The sequence below is a fragment of the Toxotes jaculatrix genome, chromosome 1 (assembly GCF_017976425.1).
Source record: "Toxotes jaculatrix isolate fToxJac2 chromosome 1, fToxJac2.pri, whole genome shotgun sequence".
NCBI classification, from domain to species: Eukaryota; Metazoa; Chordata; class Actinopteri; family Toxotidae; genus Toxotes; species Toxotes jaculatrix.
The window spans coordinates 7,707,537-7,721,209 of record NC_054394.1 but is presented as its reverse complement, the minus strand read 5'-3'; the positions used below and the strand labels follow the sequence as shown (position 1 = coordinate 7,721,209).

General features: G+C 40.9%; 1 protein-coding gene across 1 annotated transcript in view; it reads right to left on the bottom strand.

The window, feature by feature from the left end:
- LOC121180906 (thrombospondin type-1 domain-containing protein 4-like) overlaps positions 1-13,673 on the bottom strand; it is a 37,916-nt gene that overhangs the window by 4,104 nt on the left and 20,139 nt on the right. The window contains exons 8-14 of the mRNA XM_041036601.1: positions 4,709-4,913; positions 2,509-2,684; positions 2,216-2,312; positions 1,740-1,937; positions 1,330-1,459; positions 722-926; positions 197-370 (exon numbers count right to left, since the gene is read on the bottom strand). Of these exons, the coding sequence (XP_040892535.1) occupies positions 197-370; positions 722-926; positions 1,330-1,459; positions 1,740-1,937; positions 2,216-2,312; positions 2,509-2,684; positions 4,709-4,913 (1,185 nt within the window). The remainder of the gene's footprint in view (positions 1-196; positions 371-721; positions 927-1,329; positions 1,460-1,739; positions 1,938-2,215; positions 2,313-2,508; positions 2,685-4,708; positions 4,914-13,673) is intronic.

Genomic DNA, 13,673 nt, shown 5'->3' with positions numbered 1-13,673 from the left:
TTACCATTATCAGACTGGACAAATGAAGCTTTGTCCGAGCTTTTCCAGCTGTCAAAATCTTTACTAAAAGACCTTTATAGCATCTGGCTGTCAAGAACAGCCGCTTAACTCATGAAGACAGAGCTATACAATGACTACCACTGTTATTAGAACTAAATGAAAGTTACTATGTCTCCTGTTGACTTCTAACACCTACCCTGTTGCCCCACTCAGAGTAAAACCAGCTCTTGGCACAGGCTCCCATGTCACAGTTCTCTACATCAACAGGCCGCAGATTCATGTTGCACTCCTCATCAGGAACAAAGTCACCCACGTTGCTGACACAGCGTACCTCTCGTGACCTCTGACCCAGCCCACATGGCACAGAGCACTATGGAGACACAGGCCACATGGTTAATACTGTACTGTGGAGGAAAGCACTGCTACAAAGACTGAACTGCTCCTTTAAGTTTTTTTCAGGAGTGTGATCTTTGGCTTCGTTTAGTGCACCAGTGTATGTCTACAAGTACTAGACTATATTTGTATTTTCCTTCATTAATTTTAAATACATGCTGATACAGTGTCAAAGTAAAGAGAGACAAAAAGATTCACCACAAAAAAGGATATATGCACTTCAATATACACTTCTGACTGTTTGTTAAAGCTGTTTGCTGTATGCTAACTGCAGAAACAATTCAGACAGGTGTTGTTAGGCACATTGTGACTGACAGCTGTCACTCACAGCGGTCCACTCGGAGCGGATCTGCCACTCGCTGCAGATCTTCAGCTGGCAGGTACTGGCCGTTTCGGGCCGCTCCAGGTGTCGGCAGCGGCTCGTGTGGACATTGAGGGTGCGGTTGGCGTAAACCTGGCGACACAGGACCTGCCGGTGCTGCATGCCCAGGCCGCAGGTCTTGCTGCATTCAGACCACTCTCCAATATCCCAGCTGCTCAGGAGGAAATCACAAGAGTTTGGTGTGAGGTCTGCTGTATTATTTTTATTGATCATATTGTGATTTGTTCATTTGGAGATGTGCTCTGACTCTATGAGCATGACATATTGAGAGGCTGTCAAAGATTTGGTTCCATCTGTAAAGCTTTTATTGGCACATTAAAAAAAAAACAAGCATTTTTAATACACTATTCTTCACCACCGCTCAGTGATGGCTTAGACGTCTGGATACCAATTTACCAAATTTATCAAACTTTGGGTTCAGTTTTCAAAAACATCTAATCATTACTGCATAACAGCAGTGTGTATACTATTAGGTCAACTTGAGAAAGTCTTTTAAATTTAGCAGTATGCAGAAATGTGCACAAGTATGACATCAGAACAGTGCGGTCTCTCACAATGCTGGACAGGGCTGCAGGTTGCAGGCCTCTTCCTGCGGACTCGGCCTGCTGCTGCTGTCACAGAGAGCATCCGAAACCTGGATGTGGTTCATCCGGTGGACACAATGAAAGACGGAATATCTGAATCCTAAAAAGTACACAAAGCAGATATTTAATTTAATCTCTGAATCCTACATCTGAAATATCACCAAATATTCTGTAACAGGAGTTGGCTTTCTCTGTTTGTTTTACTACAGTTTATTTAGTACTGCTCTATGTAACTACAAGTAACGACATTTATTTTTGGAAATGCCAGACTTGGCTTCATATTATTCAAGATTAGGGAATTCTCATTGAAATTGTCTCTCTGGATGCCTGCAACTAAAAAACTAAAACATAAATACATAACGCAAACTGTGTTTTCCTACCTTTACCACAGGAGGCGCTGCACTCTGTAGCACCAGACAGTTTCCAGTTGTACTCTCTCTCACGTCTGGGTGGCTGTACGGCGGGTACCTGGTTGTCGGGGAGACGAGAAGGGTACCTCCCTCCACCTGCTGGATTGAAGTTTTCCTGGTGAGTGTTGCTGTGATGTTCGTATCCACCCTGGCCATTCACAGTGTTCCCTAAAACACAGACACATGAATTTAGATGTAGTCACTGTTGTGACTGGATGGATGGATAAAGTAAAAATGAGACATATGAGGATGAATAAATGCTTGATTGGTTGGGTAATTGCATGAACAGATATGCGTAGAGCTGCAGCTGATGCTCATCTGTTTTATCATTAATTCATTTCATGATGTTTTTTTTTTATTCATCACTTTGTCTTTAAAATGTATTGCGCAATCAGACAAAGCTATGGTAACAAACAGTTAGGAGGTAGAAAGCTGGTCTCATTTACCTTCTGGTCTGTGGTTTGGTTGCTGAGGACCAACTGGTTTCTCAGAGGGGAGAATGTACTCATAATGAACACCAGGGTTTGGCTGCTGGAAGATCATCTAAGGGAAAGTAGATGAGACTCAGTCAAAAATCCTAAAATAATACTCTTTACCTTCAAATATTTGCCCTTCCAAAATGTGATATCTTCTCTGAAAGTCTTTTTTTTTCCTGGCCAAAGGTGTGTGTTTCAGTATGAATGAAAGAGGAGATTTACTAAAATAAGTATCTTGAGGTCCAAACTGGTTTGTTACTCACATAAACCTCCAGGATCTCATTGGTGGGCCCTTCAGCGAGGAAGGACTCCCCAGCTGTGCTACTGATTTCGTTGGGTCGGCGGTAGGTGAACATGGTCCCCCCTCCTTCGTACTTCCCTGGTCGGTCAATAGCCCAGTTTCCATTAATGATGGATCGCCCCGATCGGCTTCGGAGAGCTGGAAGAGACACACAGAACAACCACACAATCACCACTGACAGCCCAGAGCTCAAACGAAAAGGAAAATACTGCCACAGCCTCTTCCACATAATTATTGTTTAATGTAAAACCATTTAGACATAATGAGAAGTGTAGTAAAAGAAAAAAAAAAAAGGTCTGACACCGACTTTCTCCACCCAAAAAAGTAATTATAGCTAACTCAATAAATGCTCTCACGTGCACTTTCAAAGCAGCGTCTTTTATAAACGTGACAATCTGTTTGTGCTGGCAAATCTTTCATGCAAATCCTGAAACAGAATCTCCCAAAATGTTTTCCACTGATTTCATGGATTAAGTACAAGAGGACATTAGAAAAGCATTAGAAGTGTAACAGTAGACAGGCTTGTAAAAGCGTGTTTGGACAACTAAAAGCACTATTAGAGATGCACAGTGTAGAACAGAGGCCTATTGAGGGAAAATCATGGACTTGGTGAGGATACAGAAGGTGGCTCCTGCTAGATTCCTGCCCTTGTCTCATACTGTAATCTTGTTTGCATTTTGCATTTTAAAACCTACCAATTAATTTCGGAAAAAATGTTGCAACCTGGAATTTTGTTCCCTGATCGCCAGTCCAAAAACAGCATTTTAAAATGATGCCTGTTTATTTTATCCCCAAAGATGTTACAGTCTTTCACTGTGTCTTACACCATGAGAGTGAATGGAGCCTTTGTCCATGCATGTTGTTTTTTTTTTTTTTTTTTTTTTTTTGCTTACTACAGAAGTGTCGTCCAAAACCATGCTAAGCGCACAATATGTGTGTGTGTGTAAATGTGTGAGGCAGAGTGACTGAATGTTGCAGAGGCTGCATATAAACTTAGGGAAAGAAAGCAGAGTGTGCTTGGCATCCAAATAGTTGGGATTTGAAAGGTAGCCACTGAATCCATCCTCCCAATTTTTTTCTCTTTTTTTTTTTTTTTTTTTAAACAGAGGGGTAAAATTCCTCACCTTAATTAAAAAGAATGGTGAGGCTTGAGGGGTAAGATCCTCTAATGAAAGCATGTTTACGCACTTTCCTCAAGGGAAGTGGCCATGGGGGGAAAATCAAGCCCGTTCCCCGCTTCCTCCAAACCTACTGCTGAGCTAGGGCTTGGTTCTCATTAAACAATGTCTAACATTCCAATAGTCACTTGTGAAAATAACTCACTACTGTGTCCCACTGTTGCACCTCTATAAAGACACCAATTATCTGCGTAGTGTTTCACTCAGAGGCTCCACTGAAAGGCCACTGAAAGGATTTCTCCATGCAGCAGTCAAATAAAATAAAAAATCTTTCACTTGTCATTTACTTATTTCTTTCATGGCTCTTCATGAACTAATTTTTTCATTGGAGTCATATATTTAATCTGTAATTACATATTACATGTACGTTACATACGCATATAGTGGATGAAGGTTTCCATTTCCTCTACATGTGTTTTGAACTGGAATGGGAAGCAGAGCTCTGCAACTGTAAACCTGGCCCTGACAGAACACATATACTGTAATGTACTAATAATGTACTGATACATGCACTGATATTTGGTGTCTAGAATCAGACTTCATCATTCCCCAGAAGAAAACATGAAGCTCAGCACACACGATGATGACTCTCTCCGTAAGGGAGCATGGACTCGGAGCCTGCAGGTGGATGCTGAGCTGAAGGTGGGTCTTTCTGGTGAGCGATGTAGCAGCAGGCATGGTAGCAAAAGAGCGAGCAGAGCACTGACATGTTCAGTACACCCACATAATGAAAAGAGTGCACTGGATATGTGTTGCAGTGAGAAAAGTACGCTGTGTAAATGTAGCAAAAGTTATTGGTCTGGTTTTGGTCTGTTGCTGTGTTTGTTCTTGCAGGTTTCAGTTCTAGTCAAAGGGTAAAGCTGTTTTTTGTTCTGTTCATAGATTACTGTAGTAACGTTCACCCAGATGTGAAAAAGTAGCTAGAATAAAAAGCAAACCAGTTTTGAGCAAGAAGAATCAACATGAGGAGTGTTTTTTTCCCACCTAGATAGTTCCGGCTCTTCACCATCTCTGTGACGTTGATCTTGGTGGCTCCCTCTGGGATCTCCACTATCTTGTGATAGCCAATCTTGGACAAACTGTGTTTGAAGACTCCAGAGACCAGCCTGCAGGTTGTGTTGTCACCTCCACATACGCCGCACTTGTCCATCACCTTTCCTGATCCGAGATACTCATCGCAGCCTAGACCCTGTGACACAGAGAAGAAAAGGGTTTAAAATGAGGGAGCGTGGAGTGACGAGCATTGCAGAATGAAACAGAGGTAGCTGAAGTACCCAGGTATGTACTTCAACAGTTCAATAAAGTAGTTCTTTACTGGATGTCTGCAAGTACATGAACTGTCCTTGGTCAAATAAAAGAGCTAATCGGGTATAAAAGATTATAATTACAAAGCTAAGATACATTGAACCTGCTAAATAAACTCTATAAACTCACATCATTAACTACAGTAAGATAACTAATTAGGGATCTTGTTACTAAAAGGCATCATCTTGGTGTGAATGTCTGAATTTTCTTCTGAAATCTCTAGGGTGTGAGTTTTCTGTGTTCCCTTGGTGGTAATACATTACAGGAAACCTGGGCACAGTAAAAATAGAACAGTTAACATCAGCAGTCCATAAATTCACTCAAACCAGCAGTAAAAGTAACTCGCCGTGCAAACAGGTGGTGAAGCTGCCAAAACTGGTCCCGGTGAGCTACCACACACTCAAACACACTGGACTATGGCTCTCGAAGTACCAGGGTCTGTCCCAAACAGACCACAATCACCACTAAGGACACCAGCAGAGTGGACATCATGTAGGGGAAAGATATAATAAGACAAAGCCTTTCTATGATTGGACAGCAGCCAACCTCCAGGCCTTCTAAACAGTTTGCAGCCCTCCTGGGTTCCATGTGGATCCCCTGATTGCAGTTGACATATTATTCTTGCTCTGTCATGTAACAAAAACATATTTCCCTCACAGCTACTGCATGCACGGGGTCCTAACACTCATAAAAAAATGTTAAAAATGGCACCTATCTCAACAACGCAGACCAATGTGTGGCTTGCAAGACAAAATGACTTGTACATAACAATAATAAATTTACAGCCAGTGTCTAATAAAAAAAAAAAAAACTGTGGTCATCTCCACGAGTTTAGCTGTACTAGACCAGCTGTAAATCAGCTGCAGACCAGCAGAAAATCAGGCAAACAGCGAGAAGAGGATAAGGAGGTGGACAAAGGTATGGGGGATAAAAAGAGGTATAAAGGGGAGATGGAAGGAGAAATGGTAGCCAAGGCTGGACTAAGGCAATTGGGGTGAACTCAAGAGGAGAGCCTGGTTCTCTCCTGCCCGTTGCAGCTCACTCTGTTCTGGGCCAAAACACCACCTGGGCCAAAACAAACATGAAGTGCCTCCTTCCACACAGGAAATAAGTGATGAGAGAAAAGAACAGCAAACTAAGAGAGCTGAGAAAAATAAAATAAAACTGCCACTGTGGTCAGCACTTCTGTGGTCAGTGTGGAATTATGCTGCAGTGCAGCATGGGGCTGAATAAACCCAGGATAAAAATCACTAAACACAACACAATAACATCCAGGGAAGCACTGCTGGGTTTCATGATCTCACTTTACAGATCAGCGAATATCAAGCAGCTCAAAATGCTACAGCCCAGTGATAAAGGAATGCATAATGCATGGTAAAACACAATGGAGGACATTTTAACTAGCTACAATAAGTCCACCGTGGAAAACAAATAAAAACGCAGTCAAGGAGGGCTGTCAGTGACACGGCTACCAAAGAATAGCTCCTTTTTCACCATAAATGCCTTCAAACTAAAACAACATGATCATAGCAGCTACGCAGCATTTGCCTGAAAAAGGGAAAAATGTTCCTCTCATAAAACAGAGGCTGACATGGTTAGGAGGTTATCTGGATGGGAATACGTCTGAATCAAAACACATTCATCAAGGAGTGGAGAAGTAGTAGTGCAATTTACAGGCCCAAAATCTGAATTGTCAATTTAATATCATAGGGGTTTGAGGATTTTATAACATACAAGGTTTTCTGATATGGGAAGAGACAAAATGTTTTACCCCTCCAGCACAGGAGGCATTAGAAAGCTAAGGGACTCCTTGATATCTAGAGATCCAGACAGCTGCATCATCAAAATCACTGAACTGTCAAGACAAACTTCTCAGCTTTGTGGTAGCATGGGGCACAAAACACTAACGTCCTAATCTGTCCCTGCATAATTCCTCAGATTGTCACATCTGCCCTCCAGGCTGTCTCTGACAAATGTGACCTTAACTGTGAACCCATCAACATGAGGTGTCGCTGGTGTCAGGACAGATGAGTGAGACCACGGTTTGGCGAGAGCCTCGCTAGCTCTTCACAGCAGAAACAGAAATCTCAGTGTGGCTGATGAATGAGGAGGCGGCTTTGGAGTCTTGGTGTAGTTTCTCTACTCTGAGACCACATCAAGGCTTTTTTCACCTTCTCTCTGTGGGTGGCTTGTGCCATCTGTTGAGGGAAATTGCCCTGTTTCCAGTTGAACTTTAACAGGATTTTTAAAATGTCGCTAAAACCCACCTTCATCTGGAAATGGTTACATGCGTCAGGACGGTGGAGTCAACTCCCAGTCAACTCTCCATCACTGAAAACAACATCATCTTAAAGTAAATCCTGATGGTATTTTCCCACAAGATGCAACTGGGTTAAACTCATCATACTGCAGAGTTTTTGTAACAAACTGAACTCACACACAGTTTTTGCCAAAGGCACTTGTCACTGGAGATTTCTTCTACTCCCAGAAAACACAACGAGACATTTAGAATTAGACACAGACATCCTCAGAGGTAAGTTTTAGTCTCTTTCTTATTGAAATACAAGCTTACCACCACCTACCTACAGAAACATGATGGCAGCACTATCCCTCCTTTTGCAGCTTTAATGTTTGAATACTGAAAATAAACTTGGGCAGAGACCCTAAACCTTGGAGTCTGAACCAAGTGTTGAGTCACACTGCTCAGCGTCAAGGTTAGTAGCTGCCAAGTGAACTGTGAACTGTAAACAGTGGAGCTAAATGTTAATTATAACACACAAAATGAGTGTTATAATTAAACTTAAAAAACTTAGGGATGGGGCTTACACTTGCCTTTTGCTTAACCTCTTAAACCCTGGGTTAATATGATGAATATTAGCAAACAGTAGCCTATTTAGACATCCAGTAGGCATTAGTACAACATGAGTTGTCATTTGAAGTCTTGTTTCAGACACATGTAAACTCAATGCTCACTCTCAGTACTCACCTATAGACTCAGGTGACTCAGCGAACTAGTTAGTGCACCTTTAATGGGGGTAAACTGACAAGCATCAACAAATGTGTTGGTGGTATTTATGGGCAACATGCAATTTAAGCCTTTAAGTTCTTAAAAAAATCACAAACAGCTGTGAATACATGTGGTAACTTACACCTCAAACATGTTTTAGCTACTAGATTCTTATATAGGCCACATACTTATTCTGGTTTTCATGCTGTAGCCCAGATATAAGTGATGATCTGCACAGGTCCCTTGATCTGTCAGTTACAGTGTAACTGTAGAAATTATTCCCAGTTTGCTGTTTCAGTTGTGTTTCTCAACACATGTGTGGAGGCGTCTCTTCTTTCTCTGAAATAAAGATTTAGAGGCAGTGAATAAATGTCTAAACCCATATCAGAGAGTGTGGGAGAGAAAGTGGCAGATATCAGCCATTTGTATCAATCCCCATGGTAAACATGCACAATGTCAAGACACACAGTCGCACAGGCACTAAATCTCTCCTTGACAGCTCTGGCATAATGTTACAGTTGCCTTGCAATAATAGTGCTTTTATCCATGTGGGAGGCCTGGTTTGTGGCTCCACAGTAGGAATGCAAATATGAATAAAAAGTTAATGCTCAGAATGATATCATGCTTAAATTAAGAGCAGCGTTCGATGTAATATGCAGGCTTTTACCTCCTCTCTACTGTAGTAAATTAAGTTTGAGATGTGGTGAACACAGGCTTCACTTGCGTGCTGGACCTTCTCAAAGAAGAAGAGTGCTTGAATGTGTTTCTGTACCTTAAATGAACCCTGTTACTTTTGCAGCGGTTCAGCCTTTTGTGAGGTTTTGTTACACAATGCTGTATGTGTCTTTGCCGGGTGAAGTGGGATATCATCAGCCGCCACAGCTCTTTGTCACACAGGCCTTGGAGCCTCAGTCAAGATACTTGAAGCAGTTTATTCTGTCACCGAGATAAAACTTTTATTTAGAAATTATATGTCCTTCCTAATAAACAAGTTTTTTTTTCCCTGCTCAAATTACTTGGCAGTGATCTGATGTCTTTCTGAAACAAGGCTGCTGCACAGACCGTCTGTTAGACCTGAGTTATGGATATAAAATGGGTCTAAAAATTACAAAGAATGTGAGAAGGTTTGGAAAGTGAAGGCACCAGTTTCTGAGTCCAGCATGTGTATGCTGTCAGTCAGTCTTTAAGGGGCTGAGACAGAATAATCTGCAGCTTACAGACACATCAAGCTCAAGGCTGACAGCTTGACTAACACCAGCAGATGCTTATGGCTGGACCACCGAGCTACATCCAAATGTGGGCAGCTGTTTTGGGCCATACAAACAAACTACACCCACTAGAACAGAAGCTGATACATGACCCCATGATATTTTGATTTTTGAGTTCAATATGTATCTCTCTGTCAACCTTTTCATCTGTCTCGGAAATGTATCCGAAATGTCTACGTGATGAATTTAATTCATCTTTAGGGTCCATCATAACTCAAACTGGTCTGGTTATACAGTAAATATGTAAAACACACATTTCAGACATTAGTATCTTAAAGCCTCAACATATTAAAACACTAAATGATTTTTTGGTTTAATAGTTATCGTCCCAAAACAATAACTGACAATAAATAAGGTGTCTTATATCCAAATCACATTGTAAATCATCAGAAGTAAGGCAGAATCTAATCATACAATGTCATGTTTTTCCATAGGAGCTTTGACAGATAGAGTTCAATGCAAATATAAAGTTATGTGACCGCTGCCCTCTTTCTCATATCCACAGCAACATGACCAGTCCCACAGTACTGTAGGTTAGGGAACTAATGTTGGTACCAAGGCCAGACTCCATATCGAAAAATATTAACATCAACAAGATGTAAGCGGTGAGTGTAAAGCACTGAAGCATCACCTGGGTATTTACCTAGTGCAGTTTGTGTCACAGCAGCTTTTCATAGCGGTTTTAGTTAAAAGTGACCCAGGCCTGACAGTTTTACCCAGAACAACTAACGTGGCTACATGCTGCTGGTCCAAATGCTGCAAAAGAACAACGAAACGAGGAGTTTAATAAAAGGATGTTTTCTTAGTCTGGAGATGGTGCAGTGGTTAAGCCCCCCTTTCCCCCCACCCACAAGTCTGAATCCACATGAATCCACACTGGCTAAGACTCAAATCCCACCAGAACCTTCTAACCTGAGTCTTGGTGGTTTCCCGCTCAGCTTTCATACTGACCACAAAAAGCAAAACAAAAAAACAATACTGCGAGACACAGACTGCTGTCTCCTTCAAAGCATGTTTTCACTAACTTAAAATGTACCATAGCAATTACACTGCTGTAAACAAAATGAACAAATAAGTTCCATTACAATACTGAAGGTTTTTATCTCATTCATGTCACCAAAAGCTGTTCTTCCTGCCAGCTCCTCACAGTAAAACTCTGGGAATAAAAGCACTGATCTGCACTCCTGCTGTAAAAATGCATCCCAGGATGGAAGCAGTGCAGTGTGTTAAAACATATTAATGAGCGTCGGGTTAAAAGGGGCTGTGTGGTGAACGCTTCTGGGATTTCTACAGCTCTTCACGCGTCGAAAGTTTGTAATGTTCTTTGGCAAACGGCCAATGAAGTTATCATGACTAGGTCAGCTGTGACACACCAGCTCATCTGGAAAAGCAATGTAGCTCTAACTTGGCTTCCAGGTTGAGAATACAGAGGCAACATCATCCCACAGACAAAGAATTTATAGTGGAAGTGACCTCAAGACACGATGCTGCGTCTGGAAATGGCATTACTGGGATCTTACATCTCAGAGACAGATAAATAAATAAATAATCAATTGAGATTATGATTAAATAAGGATTCAAAACTAGGTTTAGATTAAGATCAAACATGGTATGATAATAGATCCCCTGTCTTTCATATGACATGCACATTGTGGTTACCATGGATACCAGCATCTGCCTCCCACATGCTGGGATGCCGTGTGTCTTTAACTGGTTTTAATGAGCAGGGGCAGGCGACATTGCTTTTACTTCAGTCAGCACTTCAAAGACATCTGCATCTATGGAAGCAACTGCCAGCGCGTTCACATCTGACATTCTCACTAATAAACTGACTGAACCACCGACTAACCCTGATTTACTGTCTTTACTGTCTAAAATAAATACTGTACATACAAAATGTTAAGAAATGACACTGGATGTGGTTCAGGGCACATCTGTTATTTGTACTGATATTATGAAGATTATGCCAATATAAAAGGAATAAATGTATCATAAGAAAAAATATCTAGATTTCTTAGCTTTAATGGGACAATATACACATAAAGGCAGTGACCATTCACTAAACTCCTACCCTGAACAGAAATTGTCCCGGGACAGACCTGGGACATGCAGCTTCTGGTCTTTTACCACATCATATACCAAGTGCATATTTAAGACTCCCTCTACAAGATTCTCCTTTTAAAAAAAAATCTGAAATCCTTCAAAAGTCAACCAGAGACTGCATTTTCTGCCAACTCATCATTGTCATTTCAGCTGGGAAGAACAGTGGTTGCTGGTTACAAAGGAGAGACCTGCATTAGTCTACCTCTGTCTGAAATCAAGCACCAACTGAGCAGAACAGTTAATTACAGTTAATTAAGTACTAAATTTGTAGTATATGCTATTATATTCATTTTTTTCTACATAATTTCACCACTGAAATATGATAATAACTAATGTTGTCTGTGATGCTTTCATCAAAGACTGTAAATATGTCACTACATTTCAAACTTGATTCAGAATTTTGGCTAAAAGAAAAAAAAAACATATCAAGTTTACCATCATAACATGACACCGTGTTCAGTGGACATTTTAACAACAGAATGATGCAGGTACAGCTTGTTAGAAGAATCAAACTCTGACTCTGGACCGATTATGCATGAACATAACATGTCACATGGAAAATGTGACTTTGCAGAAGTTGCAGATTCATTCAATTTCTTCCTTTCCCTCAGATTTCACTTCTGGCTCTGGTATAATGGGAACACTAACTAGAAGACTAACTGTGGTTCACAACCACAAATAGAAACACAAGTTCTGGTGTTTTGGACAGTAATCACTCAGCTTTCCACTCTCCACAACATAGCATTTCTTTAAATCAAAAGCAACATGTGTCAAACCAAAATGGGAACTCAGACAAGCTGGGATTATTTACTGCATCTAGAAAGAGATGAGCTGAGGACAAAACAAGTGGCAGCTGTGGTTATGACAAATTTAAAAATTGTGTTATATTGTTGTTTGTGCCTTTTTTATTTCCTTCAAATGTATTTTAGTATTGTGCAAATAATTTTGCAGGACTAGAAGTCACAGACTTGAAATCAGGTTGTCATATCAACGGGATATTCTGCAAACTGCAAGAATGAGACTTTGTAGGCAAGTGCCGAAGACAGATGTAGGCATGAGTGGCAAGACCTTTGATCCCAACAGTAAAAAGAGGCCTCATCCATACCACAAACTGCCCTCACAGCTCGGGGCGAAGGGCACAGCGTCTTCGTTAAAGGCTCCCATGCTTGTAAAACACTCAGAAATAGCACTGAGCATCGTGAATCTACAGCCATAAAAACGCATAAGGTTTCACCTGACATCAGTGCTCTGATTTGGATGAACTCTTTTAGGAACAGAATGACAGAACAGTCTCTGCTGGGGATCAACACCAAGAGATATGGACTGATGTAATTATAAAAAGAGGAATTTCAACATTTCATGTACTTAACATAAGCAGCAGATTATCAAAGTGAATAATTACACTGTTAGTTTGTCAGGACTTGCACTGACTATGGTTCTGACAAAAACACATGCCAGTGATACACATGTAGGTATAAAACAAATTGCTGCTTTAACCCCAGTCTTCTGTTTGAGGTCCTGGAGATCACAGGTTGCTTTTTCAGCTTGATGCTTCATGAGTGCTTTTAATTTTATAAGAATACACTACAGCAAATTACGCATTACTTCTGCTTGGGGTGTCAGAGTCTCCAGCTGTAAAACATGACAAAATACTGTTTATTTTTCTATGTCCTACATCTGCAAATATTGTTGACTGAACTTTTTAAGCAGCACTGCCCCTCCTAAATCTCAAGTATGTTTTATCATAGTTTTAAAATAGTTTGTTTAAAAGAGGTCTAACAGTAAGTAGCATTGACCTGAATGTAATTCTATCAAGTATTCATGATGACCTCTGTAAATGGTAAACAAACTACAGTTATTCAGATTAGATTTCACTTATTTTGTGCTTTTTTTTACCTTAGCACTTCAAAATTTTGCTTCTCATCCAACCATTCACACACACACTCACACACTGATGGCAACAGAGCTGCCATGCAAGGCGCTGGCCAGCAAATTGGGAGCAACTTCAGGGTCAGTGTCTTGTCCAAGGGCACTTTGACATGTGGACAGGAGAAGGCAGGGATCAACACGCCAAACCAGAGATTAGTGGACAGCCCGCTCTAACACCTGAGCCACATATCCCTGACAGTTGACTTCTGTCAAAGATGCAACCACTCTCATTTAGTCTGCTTTTTTCTAACATCCAAAATATCACAAGAGAAACTCAACCCACATTTTGTACATTGACAGATTCCAACATTTACATAAAACTGATAGCCATGTAGTT